The following is a 23186-nucleotide window of genomic DNA, read 5'->3' on the forward strand; positions in this document are numbered from 1 at the left end:
AAATATATATACACCCAGCATAGGAGCAACTCAATACATATGGCAAATGCTAACAGCTATAGAAGAGGAAATCGACAGTAACACAGTAACAGTGGGGGACTTTTAACACCCCACTTACACCAATGGACAGACCATCCAGACAGTATATTAATAAGGAAACACAAGCTTTAAATGGCAAAATAGACCAGATAGATTTAATTGATATTTATAGGACATTCTATCCCAAAACAGCAGATTACACTTTCTTCTCATGAGCGCATGGAACATTCTCCACGATAGAGCACATCTTGGGTCAAAAATCAAGCCTCGGTAAATTTAAGAAAATTGAAATCATATCAAGCATCTTTTCCAACCAAAACGCTATAAGATTAGAAATAAATTACAGGGAAAAACATGTAAAAAACACATACACATGGAAGCTAAACAATACGCTACTAAATAACCAAGAGATCACTGAAGAAATCAAAGAGGAAATCAAAAAATACCTAGAGACAAATGACAAAGAAAGCATGACAATCCAAAACATATGGGATGTAGCAAAAGCAGTTCTAAGAGGGAAGTTTAGAGCAATACAATCCTACCTCGAGAAACAAGAAAAATCTCAAATAAACAATCTAACCCTACACCTAAAGGTACTAGAGAAAGAAGAACAAACAAAACCCAAAGTCAGTAGAAGGAAAGAAATCATAAAGATCAGAGCAGAAATAAATGAAATAGAAACAAAGAAAACAATAGCAAAGATCAATAAAACTAATAGCTGGTTCTTTGAGAAGATAAACAAAATTGATAAACCTTTAGCCAGACTCATCAAGAAAAAGAGGGAGAAGACCCAAGTCAATAAAATTAGAAATGAAAAAGGAGAAGTTACAATGGACACTGCAGAAATACAAAGCATCATAAGAGACTACTGCAAGCAACTATAGGTCAATAAAATGGACAACCTGGAAGAAATGAACAAATTCTTAGAAAGGTATAACCTTCCAAGACTGAACGAGGAATAACTAGAAACTATGAACAGATCAATCATAAGCAATGAAATTGAAACTGTGGTTAAAAATCTTCCAACAGAAGTCCAGGACCATATGGTTTCATAGGTGAATTCTAGCAAACATTTAGAGAAGAGCTAATACCCATCCTTCTCAAAGTCTTCCAAAAAATTGCAGAGGAAGGAACACTCCCAAACTCATTCTATAAAGCCACCATCACCTGGATACCAAAACCAGACAAAGATACTACAAAAAAGAAAATTACAGACCAATATCACTGGTGAATATAGATGCAAAAATCCTCAACAAAAGACTAGCAAACAGAATCCAACACCGCATTAAAAGGATCATACACCATGATCAAGTGAGATTTATCCCAGTGATGCAAGGATGCTTCAGTATACACAAATCAATCAATGTGATACACCATATTAGCAAAATGAAGAATGAAAACCATATGATCGTCTCAATAGATGCAGAAAAAGCTTTTGACAAAATTCAAAACACACTTATGATAAAAACTCTCCAGAAAGTGGGCATAGAGGGAACCTATCTCAACATATTAAGGCCATATATGACAAACCCACAGCAAACATATTCTCAATGGTGAAAAACTGAAAGCATTTCCTCTAAGATCAGAAACAAGACAAAGATGTCCATTCTCACCACAATTATTCAACATAGTTTTATAAGTCATAGCCACGGCAATCACAGAAGAAAAAGAAATAAAAGGAATACAAATTGTAAAAGAAGAAGTAAAGCTGTCATTGTTTGCAGATGATATGATAGTATACATAGAGAATCCTAAAGATGCCACCAGAAAACTACTAGAGCTAATCAATGAATTTGGTAAAGTTGAAGGATACAAAATTAATGCACAGAAATCTCTTGCATTCCTATACATTAACAACAAAAGATCAGAAAGAGAAATTAAGGGAAAAAACCCATTCACCATTGCAACAAAAAAGAATAAAATACCTAGGAATAAACCTACCTGAGGAGGTAAAAGACCTGTTCTCAGAAAACTATAAAACACTGGTGAAAGAAATCAATGGTAACACAAACAGATGGAGAGATATACAATGTTCTTGGATTGGAAGAATCAATATTGTGAAAATGATTATGCTACCCAACGCAATCTACCGATTCAATGCAATCCCTATCAAATTACCAATGGCATTTTTCACAAAACTGGAACAAAAAACCTTAAAATTTGTATGGAGACACAAAAGACCCCAAAGAGCCAAAGCAATCTTGAGGGAAAAAAACTGAGCTGGAAGAATAAGACTCCCTGACTTTAGACTATACTACAAAGCTACAGTAATCAAGAAAATATGGTGCTGGCACAAAGACAGAAATATAGATCAATCGGACAGGATAGAAAGCCCAGAGATAAACCAACACACCTATGTTCAACTAATCTATGACAAAGGAGGCAAGGACATACAATGGAGAAAAGACAGCCTCTTCAATAAGTGGTGCTGGGAAAACTGGACTGCTACATGTACAAGAATGGAATTAGAACACTCCCTAACACCATTCACAAAAATTAACTCAAAATGGATTAGAGACCTAAATGTAAGACTGGACACTATAAAACACTTAGAGGAAAACAAAGGAAGAACACTCTGATATAAATCACAGCAAGATCTTTTTTGACCTACCTCCTAGAATAATGGATATGAAAACAAAAATAAACAAATGGGACCTACTGAAACTTAAAAGCTTTTGCACAGCAAAGGAAACTATAACAAGACGGAAAGACAAACCCTCAGAATGGGAGAAAATACTTGCAAACGAATCAATGGACAAAGGAGTAATCTCCAAAATATATAAACAGCTCATGCAGCTCAATACTAAAAAAGCATACAACCCAATCCAAAAATGGGCAAAAGACCTAAATAGACATTTCTCCAAAGAAGACATAGAGATGGCCAAGAGGCACATGAAAAGCTGCTCAACATCACTAATTATTAGAGAAATGCAGGTCAAAACTACAGTGAGGTATCACCTCACACCAGTTAGAATGGGCATCATCAGAAAAATCTAGAAAAAACAAATGCTGGAGAGGGAGTGGAGAAAAGGGAACCCTCTTGCCCTGTTAGTGGGAATGTAAATTGATACAGCCACTATGGAGAACAGCATGGAGGTTCCTTAAAAAACTAAAAATAGAATTACCATATGACCCAGCAATCTCACTACTGGGCATATACCCAGAGAAAACCATAATTCAAAAAGACACATGCACCCCAATGTTCATTGCAGCACTGTTTACCATAGCCAGGTCATGGGAGCAACCTAAACGCCCATCAACAGACAAGCGAATAAAGAAAATGTGGTAAGTATATAAAATGGAGTATTACTCAGCCATAAAAAGGAACAAAATTGGGTCATTTGTAGAGATGTGGATGGACCTAGAGACTGTCATACAGAGTGAAGTAAATCAGAAAGAGAAAAACAAATGTCATATATTAATGCATGTATGTGGAGTCTAGAAAAATGGTACAGATGAACTGGTTTGCAAGGCAGAAGTTGAGACACAGATGTAGAGAACAAACGTATGGACACCAAAGGGGGAAAGCGGGGGTGAGGGTGATGGTGGTGGGATGAATTGGGAGATTGGGCTTGACCTATATACACTAATATGTATAAAATAGATAAGTAACAAGGACGTGCTGTATAAAAAATAAATAAAAAATTTATGTTATCATGTAATAAATTATTAATAAATAATATTAACTACTCATGGATTACCTTTGAGTTGTGGAAAATGTGCAAACAAGTGGTTTCAGAAACCCAAAGGAGAGTTAGAGTGGTCCCTGTTATCCACTGGGGATATGTTCCAAGATGCCCAGTGGATGCCTGAATGTGCAGATAGTACTGAACACTGTATATACATGGCTTATAATTAGGCCCAGTAAGAGACTAACAATAATAACTAATAATAAAATAGAACAATTACGAGAATATACTGTAATAAAAGTTATGTAAATGTGGTCTTTCAAAATATCTTATTGTAATCATCCTTCTTTTTGTGATAATGTGAGATGATAAAATGCCTATGTGATGAGATGAAGTGAGACGAATGACATAAGCATTGTGACGTAGCATTAGGCTGCTATTGACCTTCTGATAACACCTCAGATGGAGGATCATCTGTCTCCGGTTATCCTGAATCATCAAGCCATGATGATGTTGATGGTTGGGGATTCCGAGTGGGATGGAGTGGAATGGCGCTACACAGAATGCTGTACAATTTATAATCTATGAATTGTTGATTTCCGGAATTTTCCATTTAATATTTTCAGAATGCAGTTGACAATGGGTAACTGAAACCATGCAAAGCAAAACCACAGATAAAGGGGAGCTACTGTACTGAGGGTAAATGTGATTAGTGACATATTTCCTAGTGTTGTCTTCAAACCCTACTTACATTATTAGTTTTACGCTCTGGTCCCCACATCATTACAAGAAGTAGTAAAAACCAAAAATGACATTCAACAGAATAAGTTGTTGGCTTTCACTAAGCAACAAGTTTATTTAATGAATTTAACATATCTCAAAATTTTGCAACTTTGTGGAGAAACAACTAGAAGATATTCAGTTACAGAAAATTTTCACTGAAGAACTAAACAGAAAATAAGAGTTCAGTCAAAATATATAGTGATTGATTAAGCCAGGATTTAAGGAACTGGGACAATTGGTTTATTATATAGAAAACTCCCAGCTATTTGAGACCAGTTATATGGGACAAAGTGATCTAAAAATATAACCACATTGGTATTACACAGAACAATTAATAGCATAAATATTCCCATTCATATCAATTACTTAAAGACCTCTAATACATATGACCCTAGGTTTTCCCTCCTTAAAGAAAGGAAAACAAAAAAGTGGTAGCCTTTGAACAATGGAATTCAAATAGACACAGTTATAGCTTCAATTCACAATCAGGCTGATATGCACATTTTATCCTAAAATAACTCAGCAGTCAAGATGAAAAAAAAAAAGTCATTACAGTGTAGTGTTTGAGTGAAAGGTCTTTAATGAGGCAGATCTTGGTTTAATCCCAGGTTCTGCCACTTTCTATTTGTGTAAACTTGGGCAACTTGTGGGAATAATAATAGTATATACCCAAAATGGTCATTGGGAGAATTGAAAGAGATTTTGCATGTAAAGATTGCCTGCCATATAGTAAAGAGTTATTACACATTACCTCTTATAATTGTTTTTGATAACTTCCCTCTTTGTCAGTGACTGTGACCCACAGAGATATAGCAAAAAAATCAAGGTTAATTAAATACAGGATTTAATATATTTTCCTGTACAAACCATCTGTCACAATAGACCTCTCTTAAATAGGATTATAATGTTACCTTAACTAATGTCTCAGTGATTTTAGAAAGTTAGGCCATAAGTGAATTGAAAGTTGCCAAAATTTTTAATTTAGTATCTTACTTTAACTCGGTTTTCTTCAAATTCTCCATTTCGCTTTGTCTGACAGTTCATTTCCACAGAGACTGCACAGTTACTGTAAATCATTTACTGCATTTGGTGTGCATAACAGTTTTGTTCATATCACTTTATTCCTCTTAAAAATAGCATTCTGGGACTTCCCTGGTGGTGCAGTGGTTAAGAATTGGCCTGCCAGTGCAGGGAACATGGGTTTGAGCCCTGGTCCAGGAAGATCCCACATGCCGTGGAGCAACTAAGCCCATGTGCCACAACTACTGAGCCTGTGTGCCACAACTACTGAAGCCCACGTGCCTAGAGCCCGTTCTCCGCAACAAGAGAAGCCACCGCAATGAGAAGCCCGTGCACTACAACCAAGAGTAGCCCCCGCTTGCCGCAACTAGAGAAAGCCCGTGCACAGCAACAAAGACCCAACACAGCCAAAAATAAATAAGTAAATAAATAAACAAATTCATAAAAAAAAATAGCATTCTGTACTGTCATGATGCCCCTTCTAACTCTTCATTTTGCCAAAGGCAGTCAAAAAGCAAGATAATAGCAAATAACTCCTAAAGACAGGGATTGTAAGGAATGATACTGCTCTCTGTTCTCTGGGTGTAAGCAATTCTCTATTTGCCAAAGAGTAAAACACAAATCCCAAAGTGTCTCTTATTTGGCATAGTATGTTATCAACCTATCTTATAAAAATACCTGCCTTGTTTTTAGTAGGCTTTCAAAAACTCAACTTTAAAGCATCTTTCATTGTTTTTATCAAGTTTGGAATTTTTAAATAGTCTCAAGTTGACCTTCTTATTATCTTATGCTTTATGAACATATTTATTTATGCTACTAGGTACAATTCTGGTTCTAGATTATGATGCAAAAACTATCAAGATAAGAACAAAAGTGAACGTTAGTTTCAATCATACAGGTAAATATATTCCACAGGAACTATTTTAACCTGAAGCAGCTGGCTGTTTTTGTCTTACCTATCAGAGTAATATTATATAGTTGTAGCTTAAATTTAGGGCACTTTGGGAAAATGTATTAGATTATAGCCCATAACATTAATTCATGATAAATGGTCAGGGAATCATAGAAAAGAAAATATAAATGAGATTTCACGTTCTTATAACAGAAGATTTAAAAATTACTCTTGTATTAAAAGTACCAAATTATGCTATATGAACATATATGAAATAAAGAAATGACTTATTTAAATTTTTCTTTGAAAAAATTTCCCCAAGCTTCCTGATCTTATGATTCTTAATCAAATGCATGAGACAACATGGCACAAATCACAAATGAGTTGGTTTAAAGTACTATCTATGCATGGGGTGGAAAAAAATATCTCTTCCTTATTTTTCACATCTCCATTCATCATTTGTGAGTCTTGGAATATAGTAGTTCAGTATTTGGTCTTTTAACATTTGACTTTTAGCAATAAGTAACTCTCTGATTCCCTATTCATCCTTGGCAGTAGGGATGACTCAGAACTGGGTTGGAATCCTGCCTCTTCTCACTCAAAACACACACAGGCATACTTTAGTTTCATTACTGCTCTAGAAATTAGCCCAAAGAATATAGCAAGTTAATTTTTTAATTTGTTTTCATGAATATATGATTCATGACAGTGAATTGAAGCAAAAACTAGCTCCCAAGCTCAAAATTCCCAACCAAATACTGACTACTTAAAGATATTTTGAGTCAAGCCAGAGTCCGTGGCTTGGAGACGAACTAAGTCTATTTACTGTCTTTCTCTTGTCTCTCAGTTGGCCACGCGTATTCTCAAGTTCAGTCTGAAGGAAAGCTTATAAGAAAGGGGACAGGCATGGTCTTGGCCACAACCAGCAGGACAGCTAGACAAGAAGGAAGACAGCAGCTTACCTTTCAGCTCTTCCTCCAATATTGCTATTCAGTCTGAAAACTTCACTAACCAGGCATTCTTAAAAGAAATTTATGATCAGTGAAAACATAAGGATATGCCCAAGCTAATGATGCAAGGCGCTAATTTGTCTCATTTGTCAAAAGACATTCAAATATTACCGGATCTGTTTTGCTGAAATATTTTGCATATTTAAAACTTATTCCAAGTGCTTCCTTTGCTTACATCAGCTAATTACCTCAATCTAATTAGGCTTCAAGTTTCCAGCTCACCCAAGCTTTTCCCAGATATTACTATTTTCCTTATACATAGAATAATCTTTTACAGTCTGGGAAGTGAGATCAGACTATTTGGCTCAACTGATGTTACAGATTTTCAGATGGGAAGAGTCCATGGGGTTCACTTTAAGTGTGTCCATTCCCTTAGGGTTCAACTGTTGTAATATTTTTCTCTGGGTACTTAACTCTTTTGGACACGCTCAGGCTTGCATTTTCTCAGAATTAAAAGATTTTTCCCTAGTTCCTTTTGGCCTACTTCATTACTTGGCTTCACTTCACATGTTCTCATTTTTGAACTTGTTATTCTTTGTGGACAAGGTCTTTGACATCCATCTTCTCTTTAACAATCAAAATGTTATATATCCTGGAATAACTCATACCATAATCTGCTCACATTCCTAACTTTTGCTACAAGAATTGCATGGCTGGACCAAGGGCATCACACAACCACTGTTTTAGTTTTTCTTTTCAAGTAACTGCAAGTCTAATTTTCCTAATATCTCACTAGGATATTTTTAGATTCCATCTCTTCATGCTCTCTTTTAAAAAATGTTCTCACTGCCATTGTTTTTATTGTGAAACAATAATTGTCAATCTCCATCTATAAAGTCATAGCTGTAAGTCGTAGCTTTTCCCAACAGCCTAAAAAGATGGAATAGATGCCTCTGGCCCCAAATTATTTGAATAAATTCAATAAGGTTCTGCTTTTCCTGATTTACCCAATTCCCAAGTATATGTACATGCTGTTCTTGTTAAATGATTTCTTATTTATTCAGGAATTTATTGTTTATTTAGTTGGCCAAAGGGGAGGGTGAAATGTAGAGCACTGTGGCAAACGTTACTTAATCATATATCTGTATGTATAAAATATGAAATATAGCTTTTTATTTTGAAGCAAGTTTAAAAACATATCAAATATTTGGCAAGCCACCCCAGGATCCTCACTTGCTATAACTACTCTAATGAAATCTCCTCTTTCAAACAGAAAAAAGGCTCAGAAGATTCTTATTAGCCTCTACTATTAGCGTTTGCTAATTCTTCAGTTAGTGCCAGGGATTTAAAGAAAAAAGTCTGGAGCCTCTTTCATGTGTTTCAACTGATACATTTTGGCACTACACCAAAGTACTTGATTTTCTGGGAACAATGAGAAATCATCAATGACTAATTTAGGAAGCTCATCCTAAGTTATGTGGAAGTAGCTTTAGGATAATGGCAATAAGTGGTGTGAAGCCCGGCCATAGGGTTGCTTTGCATTCCTAAGGTTCAGAAGATGGTGAAGGAAGCTGGGGCCGGAGGGCTTGGAGGGTTCCCTTACTGCATGTTTTCTGTAAGGCCTGGCTGCTACACACTTTGAAGAGTCAAACTGGAGGGAGGGGCAGTTTGACCTAAATTGTATATTCAAGACAAATAGAGGGAAGCGGTTCATTATTTTATTGCTATTATTTCACTTCTTTCTTTCATCATCCTTTCCTTTAATTCTCCTTTCCAGGTGCCCAAATGATCACATTCCCATTCCCAGTGGTAAAATGCCTGTGGAAGTAGAAGACGGATGGTGTGGCGATTGAACCTGAAGCCAGACTGCCAGGTAACAGAATCCCAGCGTCCTCCCGCCATAGGAGACCTTGAAGGGCGGTTCAAGTTCTCCCTAAGAGGGTGGTGTCCTAAGGCGAGCACCTGGCCTTTTCCCGGGCTTTGCTGTCAGTCATTATCCCGCCTCGCTTACACTCACCCGATTTCTGGATCGTGATTTGAGAAGCCTGGCTCTGGAGATACCTCACAGTGATTTCCTTCGGTCGCAGCCACTTAGCTGATGATTTTATAGTTGATTGGAAAGAACAGAAGTGCATCGATTTCAAACACGTTTATTGAAGAACGACTGAGTGCGGGGACGATGACGATTCAGCGAAAAACCGAACAAAAATCCTGCCTTCCGGAGGGAGCTTTCATTCTGGTGGAGTTGTGCTGTTTCTCAACACCCGCGCTGTGCCCATTACCAGCTCTGCCCAAGGACTGCTTGAATTTCACTGTTCAGGCAAACGGGCACACAGCTTTCCAAAGGACCACTGTAAGCTGGCCTCAGCTCTCCGCAGACAAAATTTGAAAGAACATAATTTGCAGAGCAGCGAAGGAGTGGGCAGATTGGGAGTGGGGGTGGGGGGAGGGTGGTTGGGGGGGAGGGAGACCACTGGAGGTGGCGTCTATTCGTGTCAATACGGCAGAGTCAGGGGACCTAGTCGGAGCCAGAAAACTTCAAGCCAAACAAACTCTGAGATCACAACCCCTCACCCTTCTCCTCCCCTCCGACGAGCCACCGCAGCGGGTGCACTGTCCCTGGGGTAGTTCGTGGGGGGACAAGGGGTTCGGAGAAAGTGGACTCCTCTTTCGCTCCCCCTTCTCCCCCATCCCTACCATGGGCTTTGCCCTGGAGCGCTTCGCCGAAGCGGTGGACCCGGATTTCCAGTGCAGGCTGTGCGGCCAGGTGCTGGAGGAGCCCCTGTGCACGCCGTGCGGGCACGTCTTCTGCGCCCGCTGCCTGCTGCCCTGGGCGGCGCGGCGGCGCCGGTGCCCGCTGCAGTGCCAGCCCCTGGAGCCGGGCGATCTGTACCGGGTGCTGCCTCTGCGCAGCCTCGTCCAGAAGCTGCGCACCCAGTGCGACTACCGCGCCCGCGGCTGCGGCCACTCTGTCGGGCTGCGCGAGCTGGCGGCGCACGTCGAGCGCTGCGACTTCGGCCCTGCCCGCCGCCGCCGCCGCCGCCGGGGCTGCGTCTCCGGGCCGGGCGGCCGGGGCGGCGGGGACGCGTCCGCGCGGGGGGGCTGCGGCTCAGCGCCCGGGGTCCGCCGCGGCGGGACGCCGGGAGTCCGTGGCGGGAGCGGGCGGGCGCCAGGGCCTCAAGTCCTGGCCTGGAGGCGGCGCGAGAAGGCGCTGCTGGCGCAGCTCTGGGCGCTGCAGGGGGAGGTGCAGCTCACGGCCCGCAGGTACCAGGAGAAGTTCACCCAGTACATGGCTCACGTCCGCAACTTCGCCAGGGACCCGGGCGGCGGCCGCGGCCGGGTAAGCGCTGAGGGATTGGCACCCGGGGAAGGGTCAATCGGGGTGGAAAGGGGAACGGTTCTTTCCGGCACTTCAGAATTCCTTCGCAAGGTGACATCCTTCTTTATGTGGTAGGAAGAAGCATCCACCGCCCTGATCATCCTTCGAGTGTATTAGTATTGCGGTTTACAAGGATTGTCCCCTTTCCTCTTATATTGGGATTGGAAAAGAGTTAAACAGATTAAATTCCAACTTTTCGGCGGAGAAGGAGGAATTAGGAAAACTCCTTTTCCCACCCAGACCCTTGCTTCCCATCTTTCACTCTCCTGCCTACCCTCTCTGCGTAGTTTTTGTACCTTCGGCCTCGGCCTGAAGCCAGTTAGAGAAGGAAAGCCAGGTAGCGAGGACCTCTCCTACCCTGCCTCCCCTCTCCCGCTGGCTAGCACCCCGGGGCGTGTCATTCCCACACCTTTAGCTCTGCATGACTTAGTTTCCCTACCAAACCACCCATATCAGCCACTTTGTACTCAGCACAGGGACTCAGGGATACGGGAAACCAGGATAACTTGGAGTTAAGAAATTAAGAGACGGGATTTCTTAGACCTGCAGGGTTCTTTTCATCACCCTGACCTTCCCTAAATAGTCCTTAAGTGCTTCCAGATTTCATTATTAGTGGAACTTGAGTGGGTGAGTATGAGACTTGGGGAACCTAGTGTTAGAGCTCACATCTATCTGCGCTCAGACTAGCCGTGTGAACTCCCGGGATGTTTCCCTTCTTTGTCGAGGCTGCTGGCCCTGAACTGTGCTCCTGGACTGCCCGCTTTCTGACCGAATAAACAAGCCTCTTTGCAGCGGCTCGTGACAAGAGGCTTGTTTATAAAGATGTTCCTTTTCTTCTGAAGGGCTTCTGCACAGTGTTTGACATTGTTGGCCGCTGCCATGGTGAGCAGGGATTTAGCAGAACTTACACTCCGTTCAAGGAGCTGTTTTCATTCCCCAACCTCCTGGGGAGGAGCAACCCAGGGTGATGCCCATTTGGAACTGCTTTGCGTTGCCTCCAACTCAGGCACCGAATTTAGAAGCTTCTGGCCTTGAACCTAAAAAGGATAATTGAAGTGTGAGGGGCTGAACTGTTTCTACTCTGATAAACGGAAGCACACGCTTATTAAAAGTTTCGATGCTCTCTATGATTCTTTCTCTCTCATATTTACATCCAGGTAAATTTACAAAATGGGAGGACCAGAGAGAAGCACAGAAATATGGTCTGTAATACCAGTTCAGGGTTCAAGGTCTTGGGGAAGCAATGGTTGGTGGAAAGGAGCAAGGCTAGATTATATGACAGAGAAGTCCATGCAACAAGTCAAGAAGTCAAGCTGTGGTTCTGAGAAGTGAGGCAAAACTGGCCATGATCTGCAGGCTGCTTCCCAAAAGGCTTCTCCGAGCTGCTCAGAAATGTTTTCCCACTACCAGCAGGGGCTGCTGTGCACACTGCCTGGGAAAAGTTCCTGGGAAAAGGTGGTGATGATGGTAGCAGTGGTCATGATGTTTATGGAAATTTATCATTCTGAAGTAATTGCCAAATATGTAATTTCCTAGGATAGTCAATAATATGAATAACCATGAATAAAATTCATATAGCCTTGCACTATTTCATCTTATGTTTAAATTGGTCTTTTTTAACAAGCAGGTTTGTAGATATAATTCCTGTTTGTTTAACTGTTATTTGGCCATCAGGAAAGCAGTACATACTGATTTAGTTAGCATAAATCCTCTTTTTAAAATTCTGCAGAAGTTATGCAAAACCAAATGAAAATACCGTTTAAAATTACGATTACTGTAACCTACTAAATCCTGTATTTCAGTAGCAATGTGAATATTAATGTTGAAATAAATTTATAAATAGCTCACTATTATTTACATCCCTTAAGATTTTCCAAAGTGAAATTATTACATAAAATAATTTTTAGATTCTTTAACAATTTATTTTACTCATCTGTAATGGAGGGAAAAAATAAGGATACCTGCATCGTTGAATCAGAAATCTGTTTAAGTTACAGTGGAGTCAGAATCAGATGCTGAGTTAGGATAAAAGCTGCATGTATAAACATGCAAAGCCATTTAGTATTTTTGAAAATAGTTATTTTTCTCACATGCATGCTTGTTCCTTCAAATACATACTTTCAAAGTAAATTCAGGAAGAAATTAACTTCCCAAATTCAGCCATCCTTAATTTTAAGATTTTAAGGTTTTCTCTTTTTCAAATCAATTTATTTACAGTTACAAAACACCTTTATTGTAGCATTGTTTTTCTTTAATATTTTTTAACTAGTCAGTTATTTTATCCCTTTTCTTCTAGGATGGAGAACATAAGCCATTCACTATTGTGTTAGAAAGAGAAAATGACACTTTGGGATTCAATATTATAGGAGGTCGACCAAATCAGGTAACCCACCCTGTTAATGCATAACTCACTCTTTGCTTAAAATAATAGAAGACTTAGCTTTCATTTGTGGATTTTAAGTAAAAACACAAAAACAAACAAAAAAAAGAAGGTTTAATCTTTAAAATAGTGCTTGTCATCAAAATGCAAATGTTCCAGTATAAATATTCCAGAACAAACCGAGAATTTTTTTGAGAAAAATAAAACAAAACAACAGCTAACAAACTTTGCTACTTTAAAAAAAAAAAAAAAAGAGTACATTTCACATTTTACCTACATCACACAGCCCTGTTGGCAAATTTCTTAAATAAACCTATTTCACAGTAACACATATAGGCAATTTCTACTTGATAATCTTAGACAGGTGTATTGCTTGCTTGTACCTCTTGTTTATTATGTCAAATTGGTCAGTTTTCAGATGCTAACACAGGCCAGACAGTTTATAAAATATCTTGAGTTAATGAATGAAGAGTTAAAATAAGTTGAAATGAGGGATAATTGTTTTCACAATTACATAGGTAATACCTTGTCTAAAAAAGATAGTTGATTTGATATATTTTTGGCTCCCCAAATCAAATTTTTTATTAAATTGAATGAATAATTTTTTTCTACATTGATGTCAATTGTTTTCAAAATGCATGAGTTAATAAACTTATACCAAATACTGTAGTTGCAATGTTCTTTCATATCCTTCAAATAGTACATCAACTTAATTTTCATCCTAACTAGGAAAGGTGGTGAAGTTTTTAAAAAATCATGTTCTTTCATTTTTCAATCAGCTGCCATGAAAGTTTGGCATCCTGCATTGCAGATGTTGGCCACAGAAACTGTCTGAGCGTTGTTGGACATATGCTGTGTTCAGGCCAGGATGGCAATGACATATTTCCTCTTTGTATTTAGCATTTCGAAAACCTAGCAACTAATGACTGCTGTATTCTGTTTCTAGAAGAGTTGCCATTTATTATGAAAAGATAAAAGTCTTTTCAGCATATCGTTTTTGTTTTCTTTTCCCCTAAGGAATATTTTTATAAATGCTAGTAGGGTGTTTGACATTTAGATGACACTAGACACTTTTAAGAGCCTCTTAAAATTCATGTTAAAGAAGGTTGATTAAGGAGAAATAATTTTGTTTAACTTGCTATAAAGCGAAATGACATTTAAAATTATACAGTGTATTATTATAGAATGTTGGACATTTTCCCTAAATAAGTTTTTCAGGGTAATTGGTTTTCTGTGACTTGCTAAAATGTCCTATATGTATGATATTGGCTATGCGTTTGAGGTTTAATTAATCATTAGTCTCATTGTACCTGGAACTGTGTAAAGATTAGCTTTGAATGGGTTCTCCTACAATTTGGAGTTGATCTTTTGGGATTTTACACTTGAGTAAGCTCCCAGTCTCCCCTGTGAATAGATACAGTCAGAGCTATATTTCCAAATCTGTCACATCGTGAGGCTAAGTTATATTTTCAGAACTATGACTACATTTCAAACCAATTATAGAGTTAGGGTGGATATGCTTTTTGTTTTCTTTAACTTATAGCCCTTTTTAATTGCTATACCTCTTTATACATGAGATGTTTTATAAATAGTACTTAGAAGCCCATTGTTATCACCTTGTTCATGCCCTTTCCCCATAGCTTTTATGTATACTGAAAAACATGAGGTAACTAGATAATCTTGTCAAAGATGTTCATTCATTAAAGCTGTCATCTTGATTAATGACTATTTGGTGTTAAGTAAGTTAAAATTCAGTACCAAATCTCCAGCTAAGAAAGAGAATTGCATGTTTAGAGAGGCTTGGCAATGTTACATTTACTAAATTGTTTTTTATCCAACTTAAAATTTTGTTTACGTCTTTCTTACTGCTAAAGGTTTTATTTTTTAAAGGATAATCAAGAAGAAACACCAATGGAAGGAATTTATGTTTCAAAGATTTTGGAAAATGGACCTGCTGATAGAGCAGATGGCTTGGAGATTCATGACAAAATCATTGAGGTAAGACAATAATAAAGCACAAATAGGATCTGTGGAAGAAATATTTGGACATTTAAAATTTCCAAACTTATTGCTTTTCCTTGGTGTGGTACTTATTAGAGTGTGTATCTAACTAGAGTGTGTAACTAACCTGTTTTAATTATTAGATATTGGAATAGAAGAATGAATCACCCAAAGTTTCCAAATGTGTTAATGAATATCTCCATTTTAATAAATTGCCTCTCCCCATGAATTATAAAGATAATTGTGTGATTATTAAGGGATTGATTTGTTATAACATCTCAAAAAAGGATAATAAATCTCTGCTGAAGAACATTTTGACAAGTAAATATTACTATCTTTAAACTTGTAATTAATATGTTATATGTAGAATTACTTATACATTCTCTTTTTACCATTTCTTAGTTTAATATGGTTATCTTGTTCATGTATCTTTTACATGAAAGAAAAAAAAAGAAGCAGCTATTGCAAAAACTTGGTGGGAACTCTTCATTTTCTCTAATGTACATTGTGGCTGAATTGTTTGTATTTAGGGTTGACAAAGTAAATACTCACAAGTTAGTGAAACTTGAGCTGTGATAATAGAATTTTGGGTCACTGCCATTTACCACCTCAGCTCTTTTGAAATTTTAACTGGTTGAGATAGTATTATTTGGCGTAACTGAAAATTAGGTTAGTTTTGTCAGTGGAGTTACTTCCAATGTATTAGTAAAGGCATAAGTAGAAATTGGGAAGGTATACTTGACTCCACTATTCTTTTGGAAAAATTCTGTTTTTTCTAGGTTATATAATCATTTGCACTATCTTTCTGAATGTCTATATAAACTATCTGGATGGAGACTTTTTCTTTATTAAACTTTGAATAAAGTTTTAGATGTTCATTTATCATTTGTGCATTAAAAAAGTTGAATTTCAAATAATTTGACCTAGGATGAGAGTAAAGAGTAGAGAAGAGCCTATAGTTTGTTGTTGACTCATAACATTTGGAAATTAGCTGATTAGACACTTTGGGGAAGAGAGAGGAGTCGCCTTTGGCTGAAAAACTGTGGTTTTTAACTGAAGAGGTCTCTTGTATCAAGGTTTTCTCTTTCCAGTTTTGTAGCCAAGAAAGTATGGAGCTGCTTTCACTGATGCTGTCCAGTTTGTCGTGACAATTTGCCTGGTGGAAGCATTTACATGCTACAGTTTCTAAAGTTAGAATTTTTCTGTTTCTACTCATGTTTGTGCAGTATGATATAAAGGACAAGATAACTTAAACAAAAAATTGTTCTTTTTACTTTCTGCCTTATTGCTAGCATTTTGGTTTTTCCAGTTAAATGGAAAACAAATGCCTACATATGCTACTATTAGAAGGGCTGATGGAACTGGATATGTATATTCAGCTAGCACACACACTCACATATACTCATAACAGAAACACATACTGGGGATTTAAAAATAATTTATTCCAGCTAGGTAACAATGTTATGTATGCTTCATTAATGTTGCATGGAAAAGGAGGAAGAAGAATTTGTCTTTTATATTGTGATATAGCATATTTGTTAAAAATTTACTGGTTTTCTTAATGTATAGATGTACTTTTATAAAAACTATGGTTGATTAATCAAGTGCATCTTTATATCTAATACTGTTACAAATATATGTCAAAATAACCTTATTTAAATAATATAAGATAAAGAGAAAAGAGATCAATCATGGAAATCTAAATTATAATTTATAACCAGCTGCAGTATTATTATTTCACCTTGATGTGCATATATTAGCTGCTAATGACAAGAGCTTGAAACTTGCCTCTATGATAGAGATTTATCAATGCATCCTTTATGCCAGGGTAAATTGGTATTATGCATATTTTTATTATAGTTCTGTAATGGATTCATGTGACCACATTTGCAGTTAAGAAATGAGTTAGGTGGTATACATATTTCTGGAATGTTGTCTGGTAAACAGCATGAAATATTTTGCAGGGAAGATTATTAGAAATAAATCTCTCATATTTAGTTGCTCAGTGATGCCATCAACTTTTTTAAAGTGATAGATATTTGTGTGACCTTATTTCATATACATATATAAATAAGCATGCTTGTTCTTATGCATATATATGTGTAAGATATCCCTATGTACCAATTAAAGTAAGAAATATTTGATTCTTGTCAATTATTTTAGTTCATCTGCCATTATGGTACCAGTCAACTTTATAGAGTTTATAATAATGGGAAACTAATAAGAAATATATTGATTAATTTAAAATGTGCAGAGACAGAAAAACAGATTTTATATTAGAGGAATTTCTTTTCCGTTTTTTTGTTCTCAGTGATTTGTTTAGTGAACTAATTTGATGGACTGTTTTGTTTTTTTTTTTTCAATTTTTGAATTTCAAATGGCCATGCTGATTTAAAACTAGTGCAACAAATAAATTTGTTTCTAGAATAAAGTACACAAATAGTTCCTATATTATGAACTACCCATATGACTTAACTCCCACAGTCTGACACATTACTAAATGCCTTGAATTCAGTGATATGTAACTTAAATAAAAAATAGAAACTGTTTGATAATTTATTTTTTACTTAAGTCAAGATATACTAAAAATATTTTGTGTAGTTAATTGCTTAAAGCACTCATTACAACAGGTTTATGAAATAAATTTATAAAATAAATTTTTGTAAATCATTCATTTGAAGGAGGAAATAGATATGTTAAAAGTTTGGTTCTACTAATACTTAAAGAAATTTTACTAATCCTAATAAAAATATTAGCTATAACAATTTTGTTAAAATTTGACAGAAGACAAAAACTCCAAAAGTATTGCTTTTTAGTATTGCACATTCTACTGAAGCTGAATTCAAGAATTATAAAAGAAAAAAATCATAGTCATGAGGTAAAGCCATGTCATATTTTTCACATAATACAAGGCAAATTTATTTTTGGAGCCAGTCTCCATGAGCAGTCATGTTTACCAGTTTCTAGATGTTTACACGTCCACATTTGTTAAAATATTTACATGTGTAGATTCAGAAAAGACATCAGTTGTGATTATTTCAGTTACATTAGGTGTCAAAGTATCACCGGAGACTGAAAAGACAGAAGATGTTGTTAAAGACATTTTGAAACATCACAGAAGTTCACATAGACCAGGAATTCACCAGAGTGTACATCTGAATAAAAGCATCTTTTACAAGCTGTTTTTCACCCTTTCAAGGCTCAAAGGACCACAGAAGATCCTTGATACTATCAGAGGCTTTGGCACAATTCTATGCAGGCAATACCATTACAATCCTTATCATCATGTTACGATGCCTGAGGGGTACGTGGGAGGGAGTTGAGAGTCAAAGTTCACTGCTGCCATCAGCAACTATTCCTCTATTATTATTTCTGTGATGCTGATAGTGGGCTACACAACTATAACCCCTAAGTGAGAAAGTGAATAGAGGGGGGGATAGTCATTCATGGCTCTTTGTTCACATTTTCTTCTCCCTCCCCCAACCCCCTTCCCGAGTTCCTACCAATGCCCTGTGACTGTGACAGGAAAGTCCGTCCTTCTTTCAGCTTCTGGAGACCAGGGAGTCGGGGTGGAGTGCTGTGAAGTCTTTGAGAAGAACAGTTTGGAGCAGAAAGCAGAGTTTTCTTTAGTGTATATATTAAAACCTCTTCTATTCATTTAGTTTGAAATTCATTATGAAATGCAACACACAAGACATTTCCATTTACTTTAGAAACAATTCCCACATGGAATAATGTCAATGTAGCACTTTCTAGAAAGTGCTGAGTTTAGTACTAGCAGAAAGAACTTTACAAATGTCTCTACAAGACCGTCTTAACTATTCCAGACTGCCAACTACAATTTATTTTAGTTCTGTAATGGTAGACATTCTGCATTCTCTGTCACTACTTTCTCCTCCACTAAAGTGAAAATCTTTGGTGGTTATCATGTTTATTTGCCCAAGACTCTGCATAGTTTTGTTGTAGCTATTAACACAGGAAAGTTAAATGCAGATCAGAGCTAAACATTCAGGAATGCTTTTGAATCAGTTCTTCAATGTGGCACCCCTGTATGTGCCTGATGGCACAGTGTAATTTACCACTTCATAAAGCAGCCATGCTGATATGTTTATGCATTAGAAGCATTTACAAGTTTTGTAGGTCACTTGTAATCTGGTGGGCAATTAGAATTTTTGACAAATTGTTATTTAATTCAAACATATCACTGAATTTGTCAATAAAATATTATCATCCTCACACATCTTTAAAGTGTATTTTAACTGTTCAAATAACATTGACTGATTGTCTGAAAGAATTAGGAAAGAAATAAAGCAATCCTGTTAATGCAAGTAAAGAAGTACATTGTAATGAGTTTTGTAATCATGATTACATTTGTAATACATGATTATCATTATATAAATTGTATAATTTAATGTATCTTGAAAAGTACTGAGGTGCAATAAGAGCATGAATTCTGAAATCAAGGAGATCTGGCTGGAATTCCTGTCCTGCCTTTTAAAATGTGTGGCCTTGAATAAGCCAGCTGTGCCTCAGTTTCTATGCCATTCATACTTATTGTGTGCACATAGTGCCTGGCACAGGGCAGATTCTTGGAACCCGCTATCAGAGCCTGATGTGTCTCATTCAGCTTATGCAAGTAGTTTGCTCTCCAAAGCAGATAGACAATGCAGGGAGAGGAAGGGGAGTTGTATTTTTCTTTTTTGGAGAATTCAGATCACTCTCTCCAGCTTTCAGTCATTCCCATTTCCATAGGCACCACAGTTTGAATGAGTAAATGTAGAAAGTTTTAAGTTGTACATTTCACACACTCATATGGACCTCAGATGCAGAAAGGGCTGTGGGAGAAAACATTACACTTATGATTTAATTCAGTCATTCAACAAGTATTTTACTAACTGCCTATGTGTGTCAGCTGGCATACCCTGTGTTGTGGAAATAAGACTCATTCTCTGCTCTCAAGTAGCCTGTGGTGTAGAGGTCCTGTTTTCTGTCTATACAAGGCAAGGTAGGCATTTATGTGAAACTACTCTTTCAATTGTTATGAACGTAAATGGACATCACCATCTTGTCTGAGTGGAATGACGTTATGGATTTATTCTAGTTTTCCTGTTCTCCTACAAGTACTTCATTTCATTTTGAGACATCATGATAAGGGGCTAATAAAAGAGTAGAATCTGTGGATGTAACATAGCATTGTGGTTTCAGGAGGAGGTGCAGGCCTTGAACTTGGGTCTCGGCCTTGAATTTGAACTGGGTTATCTCACGAAGGTTTCTCAATTTTTCTTATTCCCAGGTTTGTGCCTATAACTATGAGGGTAACAATAGCTAGTCCCTCAAATTTTCTATCCAGTTATTCATAGTATTTTGCCACTCCACTGAGTTTCCATTATTGATAAATACAGTTTTGTTTAAAATGTAGTTTTATTTTAGCTTACAAAAGAAAGGCTGGAAAGGTCTTTAAAACCTTGAGATTTAGTGTGTTATGCACTGATATATCTGTTTTAAATTTATAAGAGATGAACTTTGATTTCTTTTTTTTTGAGTACTAAGCTTCTGAGAAAGTAAACAGGGTCACCACATATGACTATGCAGTTTACACACTACATAACTGCATGTGATGTCCCTGTCAGAAGGTCTAACTGTGGCTCCCATTTCCCCTTTTGTTTCCTGCTACAAAAATCCTCAACAGAGCACTTATAACATTTATTTTTATTTAGGTGATTTTTATTAGGTATAATTGACATACAACATTATATTAGTTTCAGGTATATAACACAGTGATTTGATATTTTGTATATATTGTAAAATGATCACCACAGTAAGTCTAGTTGATATCGTCACCATACAGTTATAGAATTTTTTCCTGTGATGAGAAGTTATAAGATCTACTCTCTTAGCAGCTTTCGAATGTGCAACACAGTATTATTAACTATAGTCACCATGCTGTACATTACATCCCCATGATGTATTTATTTTATAACTGGAAGTTTGTACCTTTAGACTCCCTTCACCCATTTCCTCTACCCCTCACCCCCAGCTTTGAGAACCACTGAACAATCTGTTCTCTGTATCTATGAGGCTTTTTTTTTTCAGATTCTGCATATCAGTTAGATCCTATTGTATCTGTTTTTCTCTGTCTGACTTATTTCACTTAGCTGATATATATATATATATCTCACAGTTTCTTTATCCATTCATATATCCATGGACATATAGGTTGTTTATATATCTTGGCCATTGTACATAATGCTACAGTAAACATGGGGGTGCATACATCTTTTTGAATTAGTGTTTTTATTTTCTTTGGATAAATACCCAGAAGTGGAATTGTTGGATCATATGGTAGTTGTATTTTTAATTTTTTGAGGAACCTTCATAATGATTTTCATAGTGACTGCACCATTTACATTCCCATCAATAGTGCACAAGGGTTCACTTTCCTCTACATTTTGGCCAACATTTGTTATCTCTATCTTTTTGATAATAGTTATTCTAACAGATGTGAGGTGATATCTCATTGTGGTTTTGATTTACATTTCCCTGTTGTTTAGTGATGTTGAGCATCTTTTCATGTACTTGTTGGCTATCTGTATGTCTTCTTTGTAAAAAAAAAATGTGTTTACTGCCTCTGCCCATATTTTAATCAGATTGTTTGATTTTTAGCTGAGTTGTAGGCATTCTATATATGTTTTGGATGTTAACCCCTTATCAAGTATATGATTTGCAAATATTTTCTCCCATTCAGTATGTTGCCTTTTTGCTTTTTCTCCTTTGCTGTGCAGAAGCTTTTTAGTTTGATGTATTCCCACTTGTTTATTTTCTCTTTTGTTCCCTTTGCTTTTAGTGTCAAATCCCAAAAAATTTGTTGCCAAGACCAGCATCAAGAACCATATTGCCTATGTTTTCTTCTTGGAGTTTTATGGTTTAAGATTTTACATTCAAGTCTTTAATCCATTTTGCATTAATCTTTGTGTATAGTGTAAGATAGTGGTCCAATTTTATTCTTTTGCATGTGGCTGTCCAGTTTTCCCAGAACAATTTACTGAAGAGACTGTCCTTTTCCCATTGTATATTCTTGGCTCCTTTGTTGTATAGTAATTGATTATATATGCATGAGTTTATTTCTGGGCTTTCTGTTCTGTTAATCAATGTGACTGTTTTTTAATATCAGTACCGTACTGTTTTGATTACTATAGCTTTGTAATAGAGTTTTTAATCAGAGAGTGTGATGTCTTCACCTTTGCTCAAGCAAAGGTTAAGATCACTTAAGATTACTTTGGCTATTTGAGGTCTTTTGTGATTCCATACAAATTTTAGGATTGATTTTTCTTTTTCTCTGAAAAATGCCATTTGAATCTGTAGATTGCTTTGGATAGTATGGACATTTTAACAACAGTAATTCTCCCAATCCATGAGCACAGAATACCTTTCCATTTATTTGTGTTCTTCAATTTCTTTCCTCAATGGCTTATAGTTTTCAGTGTACAGGCCTTTCACTTGTTCAGTTAAATTTATTCCTAGGTATTTTATTCTTTTTGATGCAATTGTAAACAGGATTGTTTTCTTCATTTGTCTTTCAGATAGTTCATTAATACTGTGTAGAAATGCAACTGATTTCTGTGTATTGATTTTATATCCTGCAACTTTACTGAATTTATTTATTAGTTCTAACAATTTTTGGTGGTGTCTTTAGAATTTTCTATATACAATTGACTGTCTGTATACACCAGTTCTGTATCTGCAGATTCAACCGTGGATTGCAAATTAAAAAAAAAAAAAAAAAAAAAGGAAAGTTCCAAAAAGCAAAACTTAAATTTGTCATGTACCCACAACTATTTACATAGCATTTACATCATACTTAGAATTATTTACATAGCATTTACATTGTACTAGGTATTGTAAGTAATCTAGAGATGATTTAAATTATATTGGAGAATGTACATAGTTTACATGAAAATACCATGCCATTTTATATATGGGACTTGAGCATTCACAGATTTTGGTGAGGGCTGGATCCTAGAACCAATTCCACATGGATACCAAAAGATCACTGTATAAAATTATGTCATCTGAATATAGTGAGAGTTTACATTTTCCTTTCCAACTTGCATGC

At 36.7% G+C, this 23186-nt stretch overlaps 1 protein-coding gene across 1 annotated transcript in view; it reads left to right on the forward strand.

Annotated features, from left to right (window-relative positions):
- Positions 1-10011: 10011 nt before the first annotated feature.
- PDZRN4 (PDZ domain containing ring finger 4) overlaps positions 10012-23186 on the forward strand; it is a 364341-nt gene continuing 351166 nt past the window's right edge. Inside the window, exons 1-3 of the mRNA XM_036866314.1 lie at positions 10012-10653; positions 12989-13075; positions 14963-15070. Coding sequence (XP_036722209.1) covers positions 10012-10653; positions 12989-13075; positions 14963-15070 — 837 coding nt within the window. The remainder of the gene's footprint in view (positions 10654-12988; positions 13076-14962; positions 15071-23186) is intronic.

Source organism: Balaenoptera musculus, chromosome 10, assembly GCF_009873245.2.
Source record: "Balaenoptera musculus isolate JJ_BM4_2016_0621 chromosome 10, mBalMus1.pri.v3, whole genome shotgun sequence".
Classification (NCBI taxonomy): Eukaryota; Metazoa; Chordata; class Mammalia; order Artiodactyla; family Balaenopteridae; genus Balaenoptera; species Balaenoptera musculus.